This window comes from Setaria viridis, chromosome 2 (genome assembly GCF_005286985.2).
Source record: "Setaria viridis chromosome 2, Setaria_viridis_v4.0, whole genome shotgun sequence".
NCBI lineage: Eukaryota > Viridiplantae > Streptophyta > Magnoliopsida > Poales > Poaceae > Setaria > Setaria viridis.
In genome coordinates, this window is record NC_048264.2 from 25,685,929 (window position 1) to 25,712,533 (window position 26,605).

Here is a 26,605-nt window from a genome sequence, read left to right on the forward strand (position 1 = left end):
CCGGTTATTTATACCAACCAGTACTAAATTGGCCTCGGCCACACGCGAGGTGGCAGCCAATTTAGTATCGGTTGGTATAAACATCCGGTACTAAAGGCCTCCTTTTGTATCGAAGTAGCAATACCGGTTGCACAACTGGTACCAAAGGAGGTTAAGATCCGGTAGCTTTCCCTACAGTGTCTCCAGCAACGAACAGTGTTAAATTAAGAAACTCAACGCTGTCACTGTGAACTGCTCAGGTAGCAATATTTGTGGCAAAAGATTCCGTCCTTCATCAGTGATAAAAAAAGAATTTGACTTCCATTACTTCGTTCCTCTCTGCATTATAGAAATCTTTTGCTCTGCACCACGGTTTCTGACATGCTGTTTCCTGAAGTGGGATGTATACACAATTCGAGTAGTGGAAGTCACCTAAGGATGCAAGGCTATACATGTTAAGTGAAAGCTTAAGAGATCAGGCAAAACTATAATAACACCCGCACCGAATACAGCTTCTCCACGATAAGCGGGGACTTGCTCGGCGCTCGTTCGCCGCTAGGTGTTAGCGGTTTGACGAGCATCTTCAACAGACTATCCATATCCATACTTGAGGCTCTTCATTTGACTCTTTATCAAGTTGGTAAAAATAATTGCTTTGCTCATTCCAATATAATATCCATTTCCCACTCTCCAAATTTCAACAATTAATTTCCTTTCTAAAAAATATACGCTCTCCATCCATTCCAACAGCCTCTCCATTTCGCACTACAACAGTCTCTCCATTTCCCACTACAATAGCCTCCTCATTTTGCACTCTCCATTCTAGCAATTACTACGAGTGGGACTGATACTCTGGCAAGGCAAATTGACTTGCCAATTTTGATAACTGTGAAGGGAAGTTTCGCACGACGGATGAGATGAAGAGCCAAATAACAATTCTGTTATATCATGATTTTCTTACTACTTTTGTCAAATTTTGGTTCGAAGAGTCAGATAGCCACACTGTGGACGTTCGCTACGAATCTGTGTCCGGTGAGATGCTTGGCGTGCGGTCGCTGTCACGCAGACAACGAGCCGTGGGCGTCCGGCACAGTACAGACCCAATCAATGTTGGGAACAAACGTTACCCAATGCTCTGCTCGGATATACGTATAGAAACCACAAACAATACCACGCAGGGTTGCAAGTCTCCTCAAATTTGCATATAGTAGTTCATTTACGAGGGTTGGTGGACAGGACATATCTGTTTTTGGTAGGGGCCAATCGGACAATCACAGATCCTAGGCTCCCAAAAGGTATCGAAGGCTAAGCCAAAGCTGCCTGATGGACATACCAGCGTGCAATTCCTCGAACTTATGATATGAGAGAGATTGCACGCGATACCAGCTTCATTGGACTATCACAGAGAGTCAAATTTTCAGCAATAGGAATTACCAATCCCATTTTCATCCTTAGCCTGTGTAATTTCCTGAGCATGTAATTTGCACCGGTTTAGGGTCAAAACTGGTCTTCCAAACAGGCTTAGCTAGCAGGCACATGACACACAGCTCCTTCCTATTACCGTGCCTATAAATGGCCATATGGGCAGAATGACCCTAACATGGATGAGCACGCCGCGCCGACTCCTTGGCCCAAGTACAGCATTATAGGCTACCTTAGCCATGCCGTGCTAGCTTGACAGTGTAGAGAAGTAGATGGAAAAATACCATACACCCTAATAAGGGGTGACCTCTATATATATGGCCAATATAGCTTGAAGTAGAAGGAATATATCAAGTGTACAAGGAAAGGATAAATACATCCTAAAATACACATATACTTCCTAGTACCCGCCCACAGTCGAAGCGGGAGGATCACGAACGCGCAGACTGGACCTAAACTCAGTAAACAAAGGAGTTGGCAGGTCTTTCGTCATAATGTCTGCAAACTGATGAGAGGATGACACATGGAGGACCCGAACCTCACCCAAGACCACCTTCTCACGGGCGAAGTGAATGTCAATCTCGATGTGCTTAGTGCATTGATGATGCACCGGGTTGGTTGTCATGTAGACAACAGTGGCCGAAGCAAGCGAGACTTGAAGCTCCTGAAGGAGTTGACGCAGCCAGCAATACTCTCCCACAGCATGAGCCACAGCCCTGTACTCCGCCTCAACACTGGAACGAGACACCGTGGTTTGGCGCTTGGAGGACCAAGACACCAGATTGTCACCGAGGTAGACGCAGAAACCGGAGGTGGAGCGTCTAGAGTCCGAGCAACCAGCCCAGTCGGCGTCGGAGTAGGCAGTCAGAGACTGTACAGGACCAGTGCCGATGTGAAGTCCGGAGGAGAGCGTGCCCTTCACATAGCGCAGGATGCGCTTGATCAGGGCCATGTGGGGCTCGAGCGGGTCATGCATGAAGAGGCACACCTGCTGAACCGCATACGCTAGGTCAGGTCGAGTCAGAGTGAGGTACTGAAGGGCCCCAGCAAGACTCCGATACTCAGAGCCGTCCTAGAGCTTGGCACCGTCGTGTGCAAAGCTTGGCATGAGTGTCAACGGGAGTCATTGTAGAGTGACACTCAGCCATGCCAGCACGCTGAAGAAGATACAGGGCTTACTGTCGCTGAGACAGAAACAGGCCCTAGGAGGAACGCGTGATGGAGATGCCGAGGAAGTGGTGTAGGTCGCCAAGATCCGTCATGGCGAACTCGAAATGAAGACACCCCATATTGTGCCGAAGAAGAGTCGAGGACGAGGCAGTGAGGACAATGTTGTCGACGTAGAGCAGCAGGTAGGTGATACTCGGCCAACAAAGAGGGAGGTGTCGGAGGTGGAGGTGACGAAATCGAGCTGTTGAAGGAAGGAGGCGAACCGCTGATACCACACCCTCGGGGCCTGCTTCAGTCCATGCAAGGACTTCTGCTGGAGACAGACGTAATCGGGGGCGGCGGGGTCAACGAAGCCGGGAGGCTAGTGGTAGTAGATGGTCTCCACGAGGTGTTCGTGAAGAAAGGCATTCTTCACGTCCAGCTGGTGGATCGGCCAGGCGTGAGAGGTGGCGATGCTGAGGACGATCTGTATTGTCGCCGGTTTGATGACCGGACTGAAGGTCTCATCGTAGTCGATGCCGTGACGCTGGGAGAAGCCTTGTGTCGGGCGAGGGACCCATCAGCATGGAACTTATGCCGGAAGATCCACTTTCCTATCACGACATTGGCACCGGGCGACTGTGGGACTAGTCGCCAGGTGTCGTTGTCGATGAGGGTCTGGAACTCATCAACCATGGCGGCACGCCAGTTAGCGTCAGTCAGGGCACTGCGATAGTTCGCCGGAATCGGAGAGGGTGGAGAAGAAGTCGAGGCTGTCATGTCGTAGGTGCTATTGTATTTCCCCAGTCACAGACCGAGTGACATGGCGCGGAGGGGCAGGTGGCGACGAGGAGGGCGCGGAGGGAGGACTATGGGCGGTCGCCCGACCGATCGGAGCGCTTGTTGGTGCAGTCGGGGCGTTCGCCGGAGCGATCAGGGCGTGCGCCCGACCGAGCGGGGCAAGCACCGGTGCGGTCGGGACGCTCGCCCGACCGAGGGGGGCGTGCGCCCGACCAAGCAGGGCGAGCACCAATGCGGTCGGGGCGCTCAGGGCGAGCACCGGTGCGGTTGGGGCGGGCACCTGACCGAGCGGGGGGCTCGCCGGTGCGGTCGGGGCAGGCAGGAGCGCGGTCGGAGCGCGGTGGAGAGCGGCGACCCGCCCGCAGATGGAGCAGGGGACACGGTCGGCCCGTGGAAAAGGATGGCGGGGTCGTCGTTGGTGAGTTCCTGCAAAACAACTGGTGAGGGTCGTGGCTGCTCAACGTCTGATGATGGGGCAGCCGAGGTGGAGGTAGGAACAGACGAGGGGCTCGACAAAAGGAAGTCGAGCTGCGATGGGTAAGTAGGATGGGAGGAGAAGGGAAAGACAGACTCATCGAAAACAACATGGCGAGAAATGATGACCCGACTGGTGGACAAGTCAAGATAGCGGTACCCCTTGTGAGCGGAGGGATAACCGAGGAAGACACATGCGGCTGAGCAAGGCGCAAGCTTGTGGCGTGCTGTGGCTAAAAGGCTGGGGTAGCAAAGACAACCGAAGACACGCAAGTGAGAGTACTCGGGGGGCTGGGAGTAAAGGAGGCGGTAGGGAATGTCGTTCTGAACGGCAGAACATGGGCACCGGTTCAGAAGATAGGTGGCGGTGGCGAGCGCCTCGGCCCAATATGGGGCGGTCATGGAGGCATGAATGAGCAATGTGCGAGTCACGTTATTAAGGGTGCAGAAGACACGCTCGGCTTTCCCATTTTGGGAAGAAGTGTAGGAACATGAGAGGCGCAAGTGGATACCCCGAGAAGTCAAAAAAGAAGTAAGAGGTTTATCGACAAACTCCGTCCCATTGTCAGCTTGGATGCTTCGAACAGGAAGACTAAACTGCGTGTGAGCATAGGCGCAAAAATCAGTGATATGTGAGGTGACTTCAGACTTGTGAAATAGAGGAAACGTCCAACAAAAATGCAAGAAGTCGTCCAAAATGACTATGTAGTAGTGATAACCAGAGATGCTAGTTAATGGAGAAGTCCAAACATCACAGTGAACTAACTCAAAAGGAGCAGAACTGCGAGAGCTAGAATGTGAGAAAGGTAACCGCACATGTTTCCCTAACTGACATGAATGGCATAGAGTCTGACTATCTTTATTACAAGCAATGGATGAAGTTTGTCTAAGTGTGTCATGGCGGCAGGACCGGGATGACCAAGACGAAGATGCCACAAACTGGAGGAGATGGCGAGGCCAGCGTGGGGTGCTGCAAAGCTAGCTACTGGAGGCATGGTGTAAAGATCGCCAGTGCTATTGCAGCGAAGAATCACATGTCTGGTCGAAAGATCCTTGATAGAAAAACCAAAGGTGTCAAACTCTATGGTGCAGTTATTGTCCTTAGTAAACTGACGAACAGAAAGCATATTACGAATCAGAGAAGGAACAACAAGGATATTATTAAGATGAAAGTGAGAGTTGGGGGTGGTAAGGGTGGAGTTGCCACGGCACGTGACAGCAAGAGTGTGGCCGTTACCGATGGTAATGGAGGAGTGAGAGGGAGGGAGTCGGGAAAGAAAATACCATCCAAGAATGACATGTGGCCGGAGGCACTTGAGTCAACCACCCAACCGTTGTTCTGCAGCGCCATCTTGTTCAGGGCAGCGACCAAACCCGCATGGTCCCAGGTTGACGCCTGAGTGGGCGCTTGAATAGGAGCGTAGGTGACGTGAGCCTGCGGATGGGGGCCGAGAAGACCAGGGGCGCCGGCGCGCCAGCCCCCATCACCGCCAGCCTGATAGAAACCCGTGGCGCCGTAGGGGTCGGCCCCGGGACTGAAACAGAACCACGGGCCGGTGGGTCGTGGGGACCCGCCGCCGTGACAACTGCCGCCACTACGGGGTTCCTGGAAACCGCTGCCGCCCTTCTTCGGCCACTTCTTCTTGCCGCCGCCGTCGCGATCGCCACTACTGCTGCTACCACCGCCGCCAGTCTGGACAGAACCAGATGCCGAGCGACACCCGCCCATACAGCTGAAAGACGAGGACGACTCGGCGAGGAGGGCAGTGGAGTTAGAGATCTTCTCCTCATTGGCGAGGTGAAGTTCTTTCAGGGCGAGCATGTCCCGCGCCTGGGCGAAGGACGGGAAGCCGGCGAAGGAGTTGGCGATGTCGTTGGCAGTGTTGGAGAAGCGTGGGTTGAGGCCGCAGAGGAGGTTCAGGACAAGCTGGAAGTCCTGAACGGGATGGCCGACGTCGCGGAGGGCGTCGGCGAAAGTCTTCATACGGCTGCAGTACTTAGCAATGGAAGAGGCGCCCTGCGTCATGGAGTGGAAGTCGTGGCTGAGGAAGATCGTCCGGGATTGCTTGTTGGCGCGAAAGAGGCCCTCGATGGCGAGCCAAAGATCCTAGGCAGTCTGATCGTCGTCGGTCATAGTGAGGTCGAGAACGGAGTCATCGACGAAGCCAAAGAACCAGGAGCGGACGCAGCAATCCGCTTGATCCCAGTCAGGGTCCTAGGGTCGGGTCGCCACCGTGCTATCGATGTGCGACTTGAGGCCGAACTTGCCGCACATGGACTTGAAGAAGGACACCCATCAGGAGTAGGCGTTGGACTTCATCGTCAGCGTCATGGGGACATGAGACTTGACGAAGATGGTGACATAGGGGTGGACGGCGGGCGGCGACGTTGGGTACACGATGAAGCCACCGCCACCGTTGCCGGGCGCGTCGCCAGTAGGAGGAGCTTGGGCGCACTGCCAGAGGAGCGCTAGTGGTAGGTGGCGGCACAGGGGTTGGATCAGGAGGCGGCACACGATTAGTAGCATCGCCGAACTCAGAGGAGTCAGCGGAGGACATGGCGCACGACTAGGTAGGAAGCCGGTCGGGGAGCCAGTCGAGGAGGGGGGTGGTTGGGGAGGTGCAACGGAGGGTGGGTGTCGATGACGCGCGAGGGAGGAGGGGCACCTAGGGTTGTCATTTCAAATCCAAAAAATATGAAGCTAGTATCAAAAGTTTTCTAAAAATGTAGGCTATTTGTTTGCACTATATTTGAAGTTGCTTACGTTATATTTGTTACTATTCCAAGTTTTTTTTGAAATCAATTAGTTATGAATTTTTTTTAATTAAACCTAAGCTTTTAAATTTTCTAGAAAATGCAAAAACACTCTTAAAATCAGCCAAGGGACCAAAATTGTCCAGTTTTGACAGTTGGATGACCCTCCCTATCCAGTTTTGCAGTTGAAGGTTGAAAATCCAACTTCTGATGCAGCACAGTTCAATGAGTCGCAAGCAACGTTCAATGAGTTTTCGATACAGGACCAGAGAACACCTTGGCCAAATGCAATAACGTAATCACAAAAAAAAAGGAAAAGCACAGTTGAGAAACTCTTAGCATCCCATCAGCCCATTAACAACCACACCAAAAAAAATATGACATGGAAAGGGGCAAGGTGTTTGGGGGTGAAAACAGTTCGCGAGTCCAGACCAACACTGAAAGAAGGCGTTAAGAAAGATCTTCGCCTCGCCATTGGGAAGCCTGAGTCTGACAGCATCGAGTACATAAATATTCCAGGTACAAAACCTTGATTGAAACTGAAAAGCGTAATACAGTTAACAGTGACTATCCCAAAATTAACAATCCTGAAATATTTCCAACAGAAACAAAACCCCAGTACAAGGAACACACTAACTCTTCCTACATCAACTATCCTGACATTTGTGACAAAATCGAACGCCCAACATTTTCGTGACAAGATAACAGCCTCGTCCGAATGCATCAGATTTACATGTACCAGACTTGTTGAAAACTGAGTAACTTCAACCTGTTACCTCAGCACAGACCTGTTAGTTAAATACAAACCGCACCGCAGGCTTAATAGGGAATTAAAAATTAGCCAGATCAAAAGTCAGAAGAGCTACAACAGCAGGACTAACAGAAGGTGTGCCATGCTTGGGCTATTGCAATTGCCACGTCCATGCCCCCCCAGCAGCTGTGTCAGAGGCAGCAGAGCAATATCCAGGGGCTAGGAAGATTCAGTGCAAGGCAACAGGCAAGAAATGGCAACAAATCCACGTTAAACAAGACTGGATATCAATGTTACAGGTAACAAGATTATGGCTTAGTCAATTGTCAGTAATAAACTTCATCAGGACACAAGCTTATTGTTGGAAAATAATAAACTAATGGTTTTCTCTATTTTCAAGAATAGGAGAAGACAGTTACCGATGGTCAGGGCTATCTAAAGTTGCATGTCCAGCCAAGACGTATAAAGGATATTAAGGCACATGGCACACACTTTTCCGCTACCCTGTACCCGAAGTCCCAAATACAGCCAAAAACCGAAGGGTACAGATGAAAAACTGGAAGGCAACAAAAGTAGCGTGACGATGTTACAAAATACACAACTACATTTTGCACATCCAGACAAAAAGAAGTTAATATTCACTCAGACCATCCAAAACCAGGATGTACCATTCACACGAAGAAACTAAGTGCTGCATCTTTTCCAGAGAATAATATGTGCAATTACCAAAAAAAATAAGGCATAATTTTTACGTATAAAAGAAGGAAACAGCAATATGCTATCGCAGAAATGTCGATATTAAAGATAATATTCCAGAATACTTGGAATTAAACTCATTAATTATAGGACTAGTAGATTGTTAAGCTGAATACTACTTGTCAAAAGAAAGAAAATAGAAGCAATGGGGAACATGACAAGGGGCAGTAAGTACTGACAATCTTGGCAGCAAAAGGAGACTAATGGACCTCGCCGTCTTCTCCAAGTTCACCATCTTCCAGCTCATGTGCACCATTTCTTCGGGAACTATCTCGGTCCTTTCTATGTCGTTTGTGCCGGTTTTCACTATCCGAGTCTGAAGCATGTGTATGCTGCATGAATGACAAATATGGTCTTATTACATGCTTAACCATATGCAAATAATCATGGTGAAATTCAGGTAATCTATCAATATTTCAGAAAATAGGAAATACAACACATATTGGCCGCAGTTATTGTTTGCATTTTTCATTTACTTTGATGGAGTACAAAGAGTTTAGGCTGTATCCCAGTAAACGCAATATTTAATGGACATGTGCCGGTAGCTAGCTATACTGCACTTTTTTATAACTTCCTTTCATTTTTTTTAAAAAATCAACTTGCAACAAAAAGCAACACTGTTAACAGTCGTCACTGTAAGGACGGACTGACAGGTTTGTCAGAACTGCACATTTCAACCAAGGCTATAAATAGCATAATGTCACAACTAGTGCCTGGTTGGTTCACTTATAATTGTTTCAATAATTGTAGATCCACAAAGTTATATATCAGAAACAAAATTTGCACAAAATGTCCCAAGTCTGGGCTATCTTACGAAGCGACAGAAAGTTCAACTTTAGCCAAAAATATGTTCACTGCCATGTTATCTTTTACTCATGTGCTGGATGCACTTAATGGCACCTTTGTAAAAGTCTGAAAACCAACTACATTAAAATCAAGCTTTAAAGCACATAAGAGATGGAGGACAGCAATACACTAATAAGTAATAAAACACAACATACATTGTGATACTATCATCAAGTGAGATAGTGTTACTGTGGCAATTCTTCAAAGCCATGGAAAATTTATGGATTGTCCTACAGCCTGATTTCTGATTGAACAATATAAAACCATTGAAAACAGTGCAATGTATTCTTTCGACATCCCACCTAATAAAAACAAGATGGCGTACTGGCTGATTCTGTGGACTATCCAACAGATTATACGTGAATAAGTAGTTATATTCATAGCAGGTCATCTAGTATGCAGTCTAGTTATTAGTTAACATAGAACACAGAATAGTATAACTAATGTAAATAAATATTTTGTAGAGTGGTGCAATAATGCTAGTGTTTCTTAGCAATAGTTTTCCAACATCCATCTAACAGAATATTTTCCTTCTCGTTGCAGGTAGTAGGTATTTGATTATTCTAATAAATTAAATTAGCAACAACTGCATCACCAAAAAGCCCTGGAAGTTGTACAATTGAACTTCACGAGAAAAAGGTAAACATGTTTTAAGTCAAATAACACAAAAGGAAACAGAAAAGTATTAAAATAAGGAATGGTTGCACCAGGCTCTGCTGATATACTGGCACTAAACACGTTTAGTGATAAAATACACTAAAGCTGGTGTTTGTAGGCTTAACACGACAGGTTGTATGAGCAATACAGTCAGAGCCACATCCCCAGTGTTTAGCTTGTTTTGCACGGAATAACGAATGTTATACCTTCCTAGATTTCTTGCGATCACTGGTATGCCTCCGAGATTTCTTAGCATCATCTTTATCATCCCTTTCAGAACTAGCATCATCTGTGTCATGGTGGCGTCTCTTATGTTTCTTTTGTTTATCTCTTTTCTTATCTTTTGAACCATGGTTCTCCACATCAGCACCATCAATATCAGTTTCATCTCTCCTTGATCGATCCTTCCCTTTTTCCTTCTCTCTCTCCTTCTCCCGGTCTTTTTCTTTGCGCTCTTTCTCCTTCCTTTCTTTCTCTTTCTTCTTCTCTTTCTCTTCACGGTCTTTCTCTCTTTTTGCCTAAGAGTGAAAAATTAAGAAAAAAAAAAGAGAAGTGAGTAGGAAACAACTGGCAAAAAGTAGCAACTTTGCTAGGAGCCATGAAATAGTAGAAAAGGTACGTAACAGCAGTTAGATGAAGGGAGACATAACGATACGACCATTTACCTTTTCTTCCTCCCTCAAACGTTCTTTCTCTTTTAACCTTTCCTTCAGGTGGACAACACACTCTTCAAAAAGCTCTCTAGCGTAAGTCTCACTGTCCAAGGCCCTAATGCAACAAATCCAACATAAGAAAATCACTCGCTCCGCAACAATGACAAGTAGGAACTTATGATAGAAGTCGTCTCTATCATGCAGCATTTCGAACATCCAACAGTCATTCACTTCTAAGGCATAATGTTTTGCATGAAAGATTTGTAGTCACTCATAGTCCAACACAATCATTGTTTGAATTAAATTAAACGAATCATGTACTGACATATTAATTTTAGTTATAAGAGGGCCCAAAAAAGTCCAAAAACGATGGGACTTATATTTATATATCAAAGAATCCAGACCCAAGATATTAAAGAATTGGAACAGATTCACTTTTTTCCCCGGACGTAGAAAGACTTTTTTTTTCCAGAAGTAACAACTCAATACTCAATTGTATTTTCCACCAAGAATCTACCTGACTTATTCACCAAAAGCCATTGGACTGTAACCACTATTGTTATATTCTCAGTACTATACTCAGTGAACAGCCAGACTAGTAAATCTTTCTTGTTTTCCAATCTACAATGGAAGTACATCTACTATGCAGGTAGTGTGGTGAACTGCTCTTATAATGCTTGAGAAGGATTGACATTTGCCAGTACCTGAACTCTTGGCTGTCCTCAAATAGCTGTTTAGAATCATCCCACGTTGAAGCAGCTGATATTTCCTACAATGTTTCGAAGAAACACAAATAAATCGCATCAAAAGTATGCCATATTCTGATATCCAGATCAATACTGAGATTCACCAGGTCGACAGAACAGAACACTGGAATAAATATGCATGTTGTTGCAAGCAAAAATATATGCACACATTCATAAAAGGTGGAATCAAGAGAACATGCTCATAACATGGTTGTATACCTCTAGTTGTGAGGCTGGCAACAAGGGATCGAATCCTGGTTCTCAATAAAATAGAAAGACCGGTATGTTCCACATGGTTGTGGTGCTATAGCAGTGTGCGGGTAGTAGCTGCCTTTTGGGGCCTTTTCTCAACCTTAAATGAAATGCCTTCGGGATGCCTCTCCCATTGGTTTGAGTTAAAAGTAAAATTTAGGTGGCCTCAGAATGGATTCGGAATTGCACTGGAAATCAGACATTTTTCTAATCACAAGGTATGCTTGGAGAGAGATGATGCAGTTTCAGTACTATCAATGAAGAGTCTACTGATGATTCAATATGTTCATAACAAATAAAAATAAAAGAAATGCATGTCATAAAATGTGAATATAAAGCACCAGCAAACAATTCTTTTCCCTGGTTCAGGCCAAACTCTAGAACCAAAGCATCCATAAGCTTTTTGAATTTGTAAAGCACCCATGAATCTGTTCTAGGTATTATTATTCAACAACCTTTTTGTATTCAACAAATACAGATAGCATTGACTAGTTCAATCCATTGTTAATATACAAATAAGTTGTGGATTATTAAATATAGAAGAAGCATATCAAGTTAATTAAGCTGAAATGTAACAAACTATAGCCGTTTTTCTGGACATTTTGTCACCGCAGTTTACCATACAAAACATATCAGATTACTTAATTTGCATGTAAGAAAATAATGTAACAAGCTTACAGTTAGCTGCAATACCGTGATTGAGTACAGAAGATCTGAAAAATTTTCACCCAATCGCTGGCGCTTCTTAGCATCCTTTTGCTCTTTTTCCCTGAGCCTTTCAATCTGATCATCATAAATAAGCTGCAACCAATCCAGCAAACTAAATCAATTATTTCTGGTAAAAATGCAACAGATTGATAACATTTTAGACATCAATTAAAACTTCCAATCAATACAACACCTTGATGTTGATGGTTGATATTCCTTTAAGAGCATCATCCTCCAGAATCGCAGTTTGAAATTCCTCCAATGTCCATGAGGTTGTCATTGGAATCTGGAAGAATTAAAAGGATTGCAAATTATAAAACGGCAACTTTATGATGTACGCATACTACATAGTAAACACGGATCATGCTTGTATACAAAAATGGTACCTTTCCAGACTTCACCACTTCTTTGATGCAGGTCTTGTCATCTAGATACTGTAAGATTAAAATATAGCAGTAAACCATAAGTGCACATAAACAAATATAATATAATTTTCTAAATAAAGTCAGAATAACATACATGGTTTATTTAACTTTATGTGTACTACATATATTGTTTTTTTATTGGAATTTTTTAAACATAGCAACATCTTGGATTCATCGTATTTTCACTAAAGGTGGCGCCTGGCCACTAACCAATTTGCATACTTCCACTAGTGAAAACATCAGCTAAATTAACATCAGCGTTGCAAGTGTTGAAAAAATAGTGGGCACTCTAAACTTAGATGCACAGCAATTTAACATACAAGCAACACAGCCACAATGACAACGGTGAAATGTTGTTCCACAATACCAACTGTAGTTATTAGGTGTTCCTGGGATGATAGAAGAGATTAAATAGCAAGTGTTTGTTCTAAGAAATTTTCTGTTTTACCAGTTATTAATTACTAAAGATTTGTGCATCCAAGCTTCAACGCAGATACAAGTTAATAAGTAGTATGCCAGCGTTGACATCATTTTATCCAAGTGAATACGAGTCCACAATAGTGATTAGGGACAATGCACAGAGTTCCAATCATTAACTGAATATTTTGATCCATACTTTCCAAAAAAAATCCAGTGCAGTCAATCAAGGTTCATAAATTTATCATGGAAGGAAACATCCTCATGAAAGTGCAAAGATAAAGCAAAAAACACAAAAACCTATACATTGGATCAATAGTTACAAGAATACATGCAGTATCAGAAAATAACCTGTTTATCAAGTTCCTCGATCACATCATCAAATAGCTCTTTTGGCGTGGAGCCAGACGTGTTTGACGCCACTGCCAGGTAAGCCTGTGACTCCTTTATCTGTGGATTGATATAATGTAAAAAATCAGGACAGGAAAAAATTGTTTATCATTTTATTTACCTATGGAAATAAATATTTCAAGAACCTGTGAGCAGTAATCACGCCACCGAGTTTTTGCAGTAAGTGTGCCATCATTGACATGTTCTTCCAGCATTTTACGAAATCCATCACGGTTTTTTCTCTCTTGCCTTCTTACGTGTTCCTGTAGGTGCAGGCTAGCTTATTTTTCTTCTATAGGAACAAAATAATAAAACTAGATTCATGATAGTTAAGAGAATAATACCTTTTGTATCCGCTTCTGCTCTTCCTCCTCTTTCTCCAGATACCGTATGTAGTCCTGTGATGCACAAGAATGTATAACATAACTAGAACCCCAGAACAGCAAAAGTTGACAAAGGGTCACAAAAATACTAACTTGAAAAACATTCAAGCGATCGATCTTTTCAAGTCGAGAACAGCGTTCATCATCTTCCAGCCGTTCTTGAACTTTTCTCCACTGAGTAGTTGCCTGTAGGCATGAAAAAATAAGTGTTCAGTTGTTGACCTCTGTCTGAACTGATTGGCTATAGGAGAAATCAAAGACATAACCTTGATGAAGTCGCATGATTCTAGAAAAGCTTTGTATTCTGCTACATGCCTTCTGTGTTCTTCGATAGCCTTGGCTTTTTCCTACAGTAATGTATGTATTAAATAATGCACAGTATACAATACAATTGTGTCATCTATGGTAATCAATTCTTGGTGTATGTGACAGTGAAACAAAACCTCCATTGTCAAAAATTAACAAGGTGCTTAAATGCAATCCTAACTCAAAAAATTATCTGAGGTTCAGAGGACGGGAGGGGTTAGTCCTTCACCATGCAATACCCCTTGGCTGTGATAAAAAAGAACCAAGGAACTGGGTGATGCTGCAAATAACATTTACGCTCGTAACAAGACCAAATCCATCCTAGAATGAAGCTGCTCTCCAAAATAAAAGGGCACTCAATAAAGTGCTTAGAGTGCTTATGATAAGTATAAAAGAAGCAAATACTTCACAAAATACAAAAAACAAATGTAACTACAACCGTAAAGCTGGAATACTCAAGTTAACTATTTCAAATAAAGACTCATTGTGATTCAAGGAAAAAATATTTTGATAAACTAAATAAATATCTTTCCATTTAGCAATGGAGATATTTAGACATAAAGACATTGATAAATTGAAGCTGTCTTCGTTTTTTTTAAAAGTATAGTACTTGTACAGAAGAGAGTGAAACAAATACAGCACATAGAATTCAAAACAAGTATAAAAAAGTCATAAGAATGTTCATGATCAACAGTAAGAACTACCACAATGAAAGAGTCACAATGCATAAAGTTGAATATCTAAGAACCTTCTTATGTAGTTCCACAAGATAGCCCTCAAATAAATCTTCACGCTCCCTTGGACGTTCAACAGCTTTGAACCTTTCATCATCTTCAAACATAAGAATTGCTTTGCTGCACGATGAACAAGAAAAAACATAAGTGCCTCCAACAAGAAAGAAAAAATGATTACAATCAAGCACAAAATTCAATTATCAGACAAAATTTGCTATATACAAAGCAAATACTCGGAATTGGAGGTATACCTCCATCTTGTTGATGACGTAAGCTCCTTGCACTCCTGATTACAAAATAAAACATTCAATATGGTACAGTAATAAAAAGGAGATAACATTGTAAAGTCGAGCTAGCTTACTTCCAGCATTGCAAGGAAATCATCACGTGCTTTCCTCTGTTTGATACGTTTTTCTTCAGCTTCAAACTTTTTTCGCTGGTTCAAGTACTGTAGATATAAAATCATCAGAGATTAACCTTGGTGAAACATTTACCATAAAGAGCCAGAGGAGTTGAGGATACTGCTAAAAAGGGTTAGGGTCTTATGCCAAATAAGGCTGACCTCATTGAAAGCTTGCTTTCTCTCTCCAAGAGTTTTCAAAGCTCCATATCTTTTGTCATTTATGATGACTCTCATAGTCTGTAAATGTTAAAACCATGTTACACGTTTCATTAGTAGATGTAAGTAGAGTAGAGTTCCATACCTGCTCCCATGTCCAATCAGACTCAACATTTACTGACTCGAGCAGGGACTTGAATGCATTTTTTGCCTCCTGCGTATCAAAAAATATATGGTACATAAATGAGATTGGCACTTCATGAACAAACATTCAAGTCATAATTTGCTTCTTTTGAGTCATCCTCACCGTCTTAGTGGCATAGACTACAGGTTCTTCTTCACTTGTTTTCTCCTCCAGTGGAGTGACATTAATCTTCCCTGCAACTGGCATGGTCTTTTTGGCCTCCTACCGAATAGCATGAGGAAGCGGCATTAACACATAAAGTTCAGAGAGAGGGAGAGAGCAGGCAGCTCTAGTCCACTAACCACTATTAAAAGTAATAATATAAGCATGAAAATATGATTTCATCCACAGCAAAAGGACTCTGCAGTTCAAATCACTCTAATTTCCTTCAATAAAAAATATAAAAAAATCATGGATACTTGAAAGGAGGGGACATCCTCTCTAGTCTCAGCAGAAAAGGTCTATCTTGAGCAGGAGACCTTTTCTTAACACTGCCCACAAAAGTAAGTCAAAAAGTGACCCCTTAGTTCCTTCTATATACTGTACTGAGTTAAAGTACTTTGCAACTTCAGTGTTTCTAGTACCCCTAAACACTCTTAAGAACTTTCACTAAGTGCTGACAGAGAAGAAACATGCATGAGTACTAGATGCAACTGAATTATATAAGTAAAAATCTACTAAACAAGCACAGGAACATCCTTCCCTAATAAGCTCAGGTGAGGCAGCAGCAATTGCAAGCAAAAGGTGTGGAGCAAAGGACACAAGTCAATCATCAGTCATAATGAAACATTGCTTGTTGACAAGTTCAGTTCCACCATGGATCCAGTTTTAATACTTCTGTTCCAAAATGTAGGTCATTTTAGTTTTATCCTAAGTCAAACTTCCTTAACATTGACTAAGTCCATAGAAAACATCTACAACATCAAATCAGTTTAATTAAATCCACTATGAAACATTCTTCTGTAAACTTGATACTGTAGATGTTAATATATTTTTCTATAAAGTTGGTCAAAGTTAGATAAGTTTGACATAGTACAAAACTAAAACGACCTACACTTTGGAACGGATGGTGTAGAAACTAGAAAGTCAATCACGTCCGAGTCAAGTATACAGAAGTTAATATATATATATATATAGGAGTACTACTAGGATTGGTTAGGCAGTGTGTTACTCCTATCTAGAAAAAGTGCAGTGCCAACACGTGTTTCAGGGAAGAGAAACCATCCAGTAATCCCTACCTATCTCTGCTCAACGTCCAATGTATCTATATTCTTCTCCAAGCAAGAACCACTACAATCTATTCTGCTCTTTCCTTGATATATATCTCTGTTGCTGTCTAAATTTCTTCCCTTTTTTACTATGGTGGTGTTTGGTTGGCTCAAATGTAATGTAATCTGATTACTGAAGGTAACAAATCCCGTTACAGATGTTTGGTTGCGGTGGTTTGTAATCAATTCACACTGTAATCGAATCCCTTACCTATACAAGCTTGTTACCCCTCCTCCCCCATCGTAATCAGATACATCACCCACACTGTAATCTGATTACGTTACCAGAAAGCAACCAAACAAAGAGGGTAATCACCCATTCCGCCACCAAATACACTGTAATCTGATTCCCTTTGCGTTTACGTTACCTTAGCACGAACCAAACACTATCTATGTTCTTATCCAAGCACATAAACAGATAAGTGTTCCGCAATTATTGTAGCAGATCACAATTCCAAAAGGGAAACAATATACATTATGTGCAGTGTCTAGTTGATCCATTTTTCATAAATAGACTATACAAACAATTATCAAATGACTACCACCCATCAGAGTAAGGAAAACTAATGAAATGCTAAGAGGCATGTAAAAACAGGTTTCACATGGATGTCAAAAAGGAGAATCACATACAAATTTGAGAAATGGAGCAAAGACTGTGAAGTTAATGACAACGAAAAAGGCAACCAGAGACAAATTGAAACAACGTTGGAGTCATTCAGTTGGTCAACATTGAGCAAAGGATTATAAATACCTCAGTTAGGAAGCACATGCTAATCTTATGAAACAAAATAGCACATGTAAAGCAACCATACCTCCAAATCTTCAGCAGATGTACCATCTTCTATGTCCGCACCAGTTGTTACAGATGAACTTTCATTATTGTTTCTGCAATATTCAACAAATGCACCATATTAGCTGGCATTTGAACGGTGTCAGGTATCATAATTTCAGGATTGAAAAATGGTAGATATCTGTAAAAACCTGCTGGTCCCTGCATCGGTTGCAACTAATTTAACTTCTGTGCTTGTTGGAACAGGAACAACAGCAGTACTTGTACCACCATTTTGCATGCCAATAGTAGAAGAACTGGAAGTGTTGTCCACATTATGTGATGGGACAGGACCAGGAGGAACAGGGTTTGCTGATGCATCATGCGCGCTGGGAGCAATTAAACCAACTGCAGTTGAAGACTGATTAGCAGGTACAGTAGAAGGTTCAGAGGCAGCAGATCCAACAAGAGCTGCAGCTGTTCCTGTTTCTCGATCCGATTGTTGATTTGATGCCTTCTCTGCCAATTCACGTGCAGCCTGAAAGAAAAAAGAAATACTTGTAGCAATAATCTAGTTATCAATTAAACAAATATTGATATTGATGTCACAAAATGTAGAGCATGAAGAAAACCTTTAACTCATCAGGAATAGTCCATTTTGATTGCTTTGTTACTTTGTTGAAATAGTACCTTCAATGATAGAACAGTCAGAATATGGAAAGGAAATGGAGGAATTGTTGACAAATAACAAGATCTTAGTGGCGATTAATTCCAGTATGAACTTACTTTCGTCCTTCTGGAGTAGTAAATTCTTTCCATTCGGTTGAGGCGTCAGCCCTCTGTTAAATCACCAAAACATAGAACAAGTGTATTTTAATAAAGATGATGCATTTTTTGTAATTATTTCTGTTAGAGCTTAAGCTTCCCTCAAGAGAAAAAAAACAGAATGTTTCTTGGTCCTTTTTAAGCGCTACTCAGCAAAATTAAAAGAGACAATGTAAAGTAATAGAAAGCATGAATAAGGCAAGACAGCAAGAATGTGAAGAAATGCTGTACTTATACTGGGTGATCGCACTCCTCACAGGAAAGCACAGCCATGTTAGAATTGTTCTATTATGCTTAAAAGTTGATTGGTCCCTTTAACTCTAACAGTGATTAGTGAAAATGATAATAATCACGTGGTTAAGCTGCATCGGCTATAAGCACACCACACAACTAACCTCCAAAGGTGTCATCAATTCGACAGGTTTCTCCCAACTTGATTGCCTAGTCTTCTTATTATAGTAGTACCTAGAAAATGAAATAAAAAGAGAAGGCAAGCCAAACAAGGGGAAACCAAAACATGAAATACTTCAATCAGAAGAGCATCAAGAAGCTAAAACATAAAGGAATTTTTCTACAAAAAGAAACACTTACTTCTTCCCCTCAGCCGCAGTGTGTTCTTGCCAATCTGAAGAGCTAGGTTCAGACGAGTTGACCTTGTCATTTGCAAACAAAGTTATTCCAAGGCAAAAACAATTGATGCAGCAGAGGCCATAAAATTTGACAAAAGACAAGGGATTAAGCAGAGGTTTGACAATACTTACTGAAGGCAAAGTAGCTGTTGCTGGCACCGGCTGGTGTCCAGGCTGCACTAGAGGAGTCACATGAGGCACACTCTGTCCCCAGGGTTGCACTACAGGAGGAATCGAAGTTGGTTGATACTGAAATGTAGAACTTAAGGTTAGTAACTTACCAATAGCCAAGCCAAGCAACACTAACACATACATCAAAGGAAAATAGTTAACTAGCAAAGAGCAACAAATTTCTCACAGTATAGGATGGGGGCTGCATAGGGGCGCCCATGGTAGGCATATGGCCCCCAGGATACACAGCTTGTTGCTGCGGCTGCATAGGTGCTGATGACATTGGTCTAGCTGGCTGATATGCCATAGGAACCCCTTGTGATGCAGGTGGAACCTGACTTGAATGAGACAAATGCTGTCCAGGTTGTGGAAAATGTGGCATTTGCCCTGGCATGCCAATGTTAGCTCCCGGCATAGGCTGACCAACAGGCCGAAACTGCTGCGCTGGTGGTGGCATGAACTGAGGAGGCTGTTGCGAAGGAACCACTGGCCTAAACTGAAATTGGAACGCGAAGAGCAATGTTAGAAACATAGCCTATACCTCCATAGGTAAAGTATGGGTTAAGAAGCAAAAACTCTTTAGGTTCAGTTTACCTGCATAGGCATTGGTGGTCCAAGATTTTGTGGCTGAGCGTTAGAACCCATCATGGGAGGCCTGGGAGGCTGCTTGTAAAACAACAAAGAAGATTACCACTATGTACACTGCAGGCAACAAAATTATACTTACACCATGAGATAGCAGTTACCTGAGGCGGCCCAGAAGGCTGCATATTACTGGCCATCAATCCACATCAAAATACTGACACAAAAAGTAGGAAGAGTGCCCCCAGAGATGACGGCTGTAAACTGCCCAAAGGAATGGAAAAACTGGTTAGAACATAATACGTGGAGAGCAATTAAGCTATTGGATAAGAACAGCAGTCAGCAACAGTTAACTTAAAGCCGTCCTCACCACGTACTTGCAATCTAACAATACAACGAGCTCAGGAAACTCTAGGATTTTGGCGCTTTGTTTTCCCTTCTGTGACTCTCCCTTGAGCACGTGGATACCCCACCTTTCCTTCTTGATTAAAGGAATTTGAACCCTTCTTTTGTCGGTAGTGAATTACAAGCACTTGATCAGGCACATTTCGACCAAATTACCATTATTGCTATGCTACAGGCCAGATAACTAAGGATAACGTGTGGTCTCGCATGCTGGCCTATGACAAGAAATTATTGATTATAAAGGAATTCATTCCTCTGAACTAAAGCAGCCAACTTATCCTCACTCGGAATTGTTCCCTTTTATTGCAAACGAGACTTAAAGAGTCAGATTGCGCTCGAGACGAGCGCGGATTAGCCACAGGGGACAGCAAATTCTGCGTCTGGATCCCTCGCCTCTCCACCCACAAAAGAAAACAAAGAAAAAGCTGCTCCGCATCTTGCGACCCCAATCTCGCGGCGGAACCAGTAGCTGGAAACCCTAGCCGCCGCAACGGGCGAGCGCGCGGGCGAGAGAATCAAAACCCTAGAACTGGGCAGCGGCGCCGCGCGGCACGGCGAGGAGAGGAGACGGTACAAGGCGGGGGGCACTCACCAGCGTGCAGAGGAGCAAGGCGAGGGGTGGGAGAACCGGCGGTGAGGGTCGGGAGCTCCCGGTCCCGGTGGGGTTTAGGGCAGTCGGGGGGAGGCGGCGATGACCCCAGGAACCCGGATCCCCTCTGATGTTCGCCCAATCTTCGTGACGGTCGGGACCCGTCGTGGGCTCGTGGTTCGATCCACGTGGGGGGTGGGCACGCTCGCTGCGCGCAGCAGCGAGCGGCCTCGTTTCCTAGTATCTGCGTTGTCGCAGCCCAGTCCAGCCCAACGGCCCGCACGCTGTAAATTAAACAGACAAGTTTTTCTTTTTTAGATAGGGGGAAAAAAAGTTCCAGCTTGTACACCCACGGATCATGGATGTATACAGCCTCACACAATACAAGGTAGTACATAGACTACAAACATCATAATCACAAAAAGGAAAAGGTCTTAGACGAAGAAAAAGGACTGAAAGCTAAGCCTCAATCATATTATAAATTTTCATCCGAAGTTGTTGAAAAGCTCCATGACAGTATCCTCCAGAATCCTGCATCTTTTTCTTAACTCATCTCTCTCTTCCTCTTTAAACAGCAACGACCACTCCCTCATCCAATAAGTCCCTCTGAAAACCACCTGCAAGGAAGATTTAGTAAAAATTCTATTGAAAACCATATCATTCTTACTCAACCAGATAGCCCAACATAGAGCGGCTACACCCACTAAAACTTGGATCCTAAGCTTAGATGAAAATCCTTTTAGCCATGATCCAAATAAGTTAGATACATTGGAAGGTGGTCGAATATTGAAGGCAATGTAAATGGTATTCCAAAAGAACCGAGCCACAATGCAATAAAAAACAAGTGATGTATTATTTCAGATGCATTAAAAAACAATACTTAGTGCTTCCTTTCCAACTTCTTTTGACCAAATTATCTTTGGTGAGAGTCACTCCTTTCTTCAAATACCATAGGAAAACTTTAATCTTGAGAGGACACACTTCCTTAGTAAACTACCGGTTTGTATCAAAGCATTATACATTGAACGAAGTGTGAAGTGGTGGCTCTTGCCATGCAAATCCAACCTAAAACTATCTTTCTCTTCACTCAATATAACAGTAGCAACTTTTGACATTGGATCATTTATCCCTGCCAAAGTTCTCTAAAAGGAGACATTAAGAGGGATCGAATTCAACACTTTGGCTACTGTTATATGTTCTTTCTAACAATTATGTACAACATAGGATATGTCAGTGTTTAGAAGTTAGTGGGGCTCATCGAGATCAGGAACTCGAAGGTAAACACAGGCACATGATTTAGACAGGTTCAGGCCGCTGAATAGCGTAATAACCTACGTCATGTGTGTTGGTTGGATTGAATTGCTTTGGAGGAGGTCCCTGCCTCACCGTATATTGCCGGGGTATGGTTACAGGTCGATTGGTTACAAGAATAGTAGTCGGATACGACTAGAGGAGTCATACTCTCATTACAACGAGTACTTTTCTAATCCTCGACTAGTTCCTGTCTTTCCATGTAGACTACGTCATCTTGCGTCATGGTCTCCATGTCAGATGTGTCTCGGTGTCCAGCCCCATATTTAGGAATGTCTAAACCTTCTCGGTCTCCATGTTAACACTTGCCTGTTGTCGTTGGTGTTGACTTCAGTTTCCATCTTCCGACCTTCTTCATTGGTTTGAGTAGAAAGAAAGGAGGATAACAAGGAGGTGGAAGGTCCAAAAGAAGAATCCAGCTAGACAACTGATGTCATTGAAGGTAGAAGACCCACAATACACCAACAATCAATACAAAGAACCAACTCAATTAAGGTCATAAAGACAAGCATCAACATGCAAACACAGAGTTTCACCAGTCAACACACAGTCAAGGAACGAGGCTAAACATTGTTAGTAAGGCTGCAAAGGGTACTCCTATGAAGAGATTGCTTCTTCGGACGCTAAGGCTTGACTTCTGATGGTGACCTGATAGCTTTATTCTTTAGATGACTTGGACAAGCTTTAGGACAGCTGACGCGGATCATCTGAACATTTTTAAATTAGAAAAGATACTTTGGAATCAAAAGTCAAGGAAGAATCCAAAGTATTTGAAAAGCAAGGAGAGGTACAACGGGTAAAAATGGATATATTAAAAATAAAATCAAGGAAACAGGTTTACAAGGATAAGTAGGTCATCAAGGAGATAAATAAGTAAGAGATGAGAGAGTAGCCATAGCACCTATAAATCAAGGAGATGATATGCATCAAGATCAAAAGGCATCAAGGAGAAAGAATAAACAAATAAGGGTTGAGGATTTAGCAAAAATAAGAAGGGTAAATTGACCAAGGTGCAAGTAGCAAAAATATTTTTTTAAGGAGGGAGTAAGTCAATAGACAAGGATTGAGAATTTAGCAATAGTAAAACAAGGTGGAGGTAAAGGACTAAGAACCAAGGTTGTTCAGAAATAAGCAATCGAGGTGTAGATAAGATGTTCAAGGAGTGAGAATAATCATCAGAGAGATCAGGGGTCAGACGGTAATTGTTTTTATAGAAAAACAGACCTTACGAAGAGACCAGTGCTACCTATATGTATGCTAGGATCAAGTTTCATACATATAGTGACATCATAAGTGAATAACAGGAACAGTATCACGTACAAAGATACAAAAAGGACTTACAAGACTATCAGAGAAACATAGCTTAAACTCTAGAAACAGAGGCTCCAAACTTCACAGGCACTCGACCGGGGGTTGCGTACACCTAGAACTCAGCAACATCTTCACAACATCTTCATAACATCTTCTTCTTCTGAACAGCGATAAGCAAAGGTGAGTACACTTATGGTTGGTACTCAACAAGGCCACAGGAATTAACCGGAATTAATGATTTAATCCATTTTCAAATTTTAATCATTTGAGGGTCCAGGCCGCTCTTAACCGTGAGCACGGCTGATATATCAGTTTACACTCTGCAGAGGTTGTATATCTTTACCCACAAATCGCGTAAAAGTTCAGAGAACTTTGGACCCAACCATGTTGTGCTGATTAGGCACAATACCACAGTTCCGAGGTGTGATTGCATAGGGACGCTACGAGGCCTTTACAAAGATTCCCTAATAAGTGGCAACCCGCTAAGGTTTCCAGAGCAGTAGTAGAGCATACACCCTCCCTAGTAGGTTTAGTGTCTTAGCAAAGCCCACTTCCCAAGAGGACCGAGGTATATCCCATCAACTGCCGCCCCTCTTGCCCTTTTCAAGTAAGATTACCCCAGACTAGAGTCTCTAATTAATTAGCCAAGACTAGAGCCATGTGGTCCTTGTGGTTGTACTGTTTTCCCGGGTGGTTCTCCATGTTCCGATTAAATCAAGTGATCTTGTGAATAAAGCATAGGTAGAAGGATGGTTATGGACACTTACCTTTCTCCAACGTAAAGTTACTCTTACTGCTCTTCAGATCTTGCTTTCTTGAAACTCTTAACCTTCAAAACTTCGAACGGCGATCCTTCTAATCGAAGTAAACATCAGCAACAAACAAACAAACAAAAGAAACTAAGAACAATACACCAAAATAAAAGAAAGGCTTCAAAAGAGCGTACTAAATGACAAGGGTTCAATATAAGGAAACGCAAACGTGAGAAACGCTTAAAATGAACTATTGAGAGATTTGAATTATAAAAGAAAAGACAAGAGCTACTTGCTTCGTTTATTTTATTTGAGAAAACAATTTAAAGATATTTTGGAGAAATACCTTTAGTTGGAATTAATCAAGTCATTTATTTTGATATGAGAAAGACGATGTAAAGTCTAGTAAAATTTTATTTATAAATATTTTAAGTACAATTTATGCAAATTAAACATTTAAGTTTAAAATAAAGCATAGATCAACATCTAAGCGCATAGCTTTATATTTCGAGTTCAACTAAGCATATTATATTAAAACACATTTGTATTTATATTAGCCAAATTAATATTTAATTATGAAGATTCGAGTTATAACCTATGTAGCTTTTATTTTAGAAGGAAAATTGAATAAGTATAATCAAATTAAATTTGATTTAAGAAAAACCGAGGTTTATCTCTAATTGGATTTTAATTGGAAGAATTATTTAAATAGGTGTTAATCAAATTAACTTTAATTTATGAAAAACCGATGTATAACCTAATTGAATTTTATTTAGGAAAGGATGTGAAATGATCATTAATCAAATTAATTTTTATTATGAAAAACGGTGTATAACTTTTGGTAACTTTTATTTAGAGAAACACATGTTAATTGGGCATTAATCAAATTATTATTAAATTTATTTTCAAAGACATGAAATGATGAGTAACAACAATACTAACGTGTACTTTATGCTGTTAAGAATCTAGCGCAACTTGAACGGATTAAGACGGAGCTAAAACGCGAAATCTACGGACTAAACAAGGTTCGAAGGACTAAAACGCGATTAACCGTAAACTACAGGGGTTAGCAGAGAAGATTACCAAGATTCAGTGAACAGAGCCCGTGAAAAGCTGAAACTTCAGGGTTAGATCTGCAAAAGAGTAAGGATTGGATCAGATTGAAGGAACTGAAAGTTTAGGGAGTTTTTCTGAAGAATTTCCAAGACACAAGGAATAAGGAAAAGATTACTGGGGCCCTCAGGGGTTAGACTGCAAAACAACACCTTATCTCTTCCAGCTCCGATCTTCGACCTTCGATTCCTCTTCACACGCCTGCGCAGGGCCCTGCCGGTGCACGGGGCGGCTCTTGACCAGCGGTTCACCGGCGACGGCGGCCATCCAGGGAAGGGGCTTCACTGCAAATTCGCCTTATCTTCTTCTTCAATCGTACGCAGGCGCACGAGCACGGAGAGCTACTGGCCGGCGGCCTGCCGGCGCGGCGGGAACCTGGCTGGTGCAGGTGAAAGGAGTGCGCGGGGAAGCAGAGAGGGCCGCTCACCGGCGGCGGCGTCGGGCGAAAGCGGCGGCGCACGAGCCGGCGGCGGGAAGCGAAGACGGCGGCGGCAATGTTCTCTGGTGGCGGTGGTTCAGGGCGTGAAGAGGCGAGGGAGATGGAGGAAAAGAAGCTCCGGTGGTGATTGGCTCCTTTTATAGCCCAGATAGGCAGCGGAGGCGGCATCTAGGGAGATCAAAGGGGCGCCCGTGGCCATTAATGGTGGTCGGAGGTGGGAAAGCCGTTTCGTGGGAGAAGAAGGGGAAAGGGCGCGAGTGGGGGGAGGTCATGCGGCGTGAGTGGCGGAGAGCCTCAGGGAGTTGGGGAGGTGGGGAGGCGAGGCGGCACGGACGGCCTGGCGGCGCCATGCGTGCGGCAGCACCTGTGACCGGAGGTTGAAGGAGCTCCCGACAAGTGGGCCCCACCTGTCGGTGAGAGGGAGAGTGGAGGAGGTGATGGGCCGGCCTGGTGTGAGATGTCGTGCTAGGATGGGCCGGCGGAAGGAATTTTGGGCCGGTGGCCTGTTGAGGGAGGGGGTGAGGTGGAGATGGGCCGGCATGGTTGTTGGCCTGGTGGCCTGAGAGTGGAGGAAATGAAGACGGGCAAAACTGGGCCGATGGGAGGAAAAAGGGAGATGGGTCGGAGCGGGTCGGGTCCGTGGGCTCAGCCCGTTAAGAAAGAAAGATGGATTATTTTCAGAGATTATTTTACGTGGGAATATAAATCTAGAAAATTCTAGATAAATAATTTAAACCACGAAAAATGTTCTGAAAATCTTAAAAATTCTAGGAAAAATCCTAGAGATAGATTGGGATACAAGAAATCCAAATAAAATCTTTGGAGCTCGTGAAAAAGGATTTTAGAGCCTTCCAAAAGAAATTGGATTTAGCTCTAGGAAAAAGGAGAATAAATTCCAGAAAAAGCTGGAAAATTCTCAGAAAGATCTGGCCAATCTCTAAACGCATTTTTAAAACTTTTTCACTCAAGAAATACCAAGATGCATCGACATGAATGCATAGACAAAGAACAACATTATTTGATTCCAAAAATCAAACAATTATTTTTTCCTATACTAAATTTCTTGTGAATAAAAATAAATTTTGGGAAACTTTT

General features: G+C 42.9%; 1 protein-coding gene, 1 long non-coding RNA gene and 1 pseudogene across 7 annotated transcripts; all 3 read right to left on the reverse strand.

Moving 5' to 3' along the window:
* Nucleotides 1–3,746: 3,746 nt before the first annotated feature.
* LOC140222061 (uncharacterized) lies at nt 3,747–6,645 on the reverse strand (annotated as a pseudogene).
* A 126-nt stretch (nt 6,646–6,771) lies between these two features.
* LOC117843533 (pre-mRNA-processing protein 40A) lies at nt 6,772–20,749 on the reverse strand. 6 transcript variants are annotated; one of them, XM_034724156.2, is made up of 30 exons: nt 20,588–20,749; nt 19,755–19,854; nt 19,603–19,671; nt 19,196–19,504; nt 18,970–19,086; nt 18,800–18,861; nt 18,604–18,673; nt 18,170–18,222; nt 18,016–18,073; nt 17,596–17,921; nt 17,427–17,499; nt 15,470–15,568; nt 15,308–15,376; nt 15,166–15,243; nt 14,965–15,051; nt 14,855–14,889; nt 14,618–14,723; nt 13,830–13,910; nt 13,657–13,749; nt 13,525–13,578; nt 13,327–13,443; nt 13,142–13,240; nt 12,335–12,382; nt 12,142–12,234; nt 11,934–12,041; nt 10,947–11,011; nt 10,255–10,357; nt 9,796–10,107; nt 8,266–8,418; nt 6,772–7,118 (listed from the first exon to the last, which is right to left on the reverse strand). In XM_034724156.2, the coding sequence occupies exons 2-29, from the start codon at nt 19,788–19,790 to the stop codon at nt 8,287–8,289; spliced, it is 2,952 nt and encodes a 983-aa protein (XP_034580047.1). In that variant the 5' UTR covers nt 19,791–19,854; nt 20,588–20,749; the 3' UTR covers nt 6,772–7,118; nt 8,266–8,286. The 6 variants fall into 6 exon arrangements, 5 of the variants coding, with proteins under 5 accessions (XP_034580047.1, XP_034580045.1, XP_034580044.1 ...); XM_034724154.2 differs by lacking the exon at nt 6,772–7,118 and adding an exon at nt 7,137–7,367; XM_034724153.2 differs by lacking the exon at nt 6,772–7,118 and adding an exon at nt 7,374–7,549.
* A 2,192-nt stretch (nt 20,750–22,941) lies between these two features.
* LOC117843534 (uncharacterized) lies at nt 22,942–25,880 on the reverse strand. Its single transcript, XR_011897493.1, has 3 exons — nt 25,224–25,880; nt 25,042–25,091; nt 22,942–24,061 (listed from the first exon to the last, which is right to left on the reverse strand). It is a non-coding gene; the product is annotated as an uncharacterized lncRNA (long non-coding RNA).
* Nucleotides 25,881–26,605: the final 725 nt, after the last annotated feature.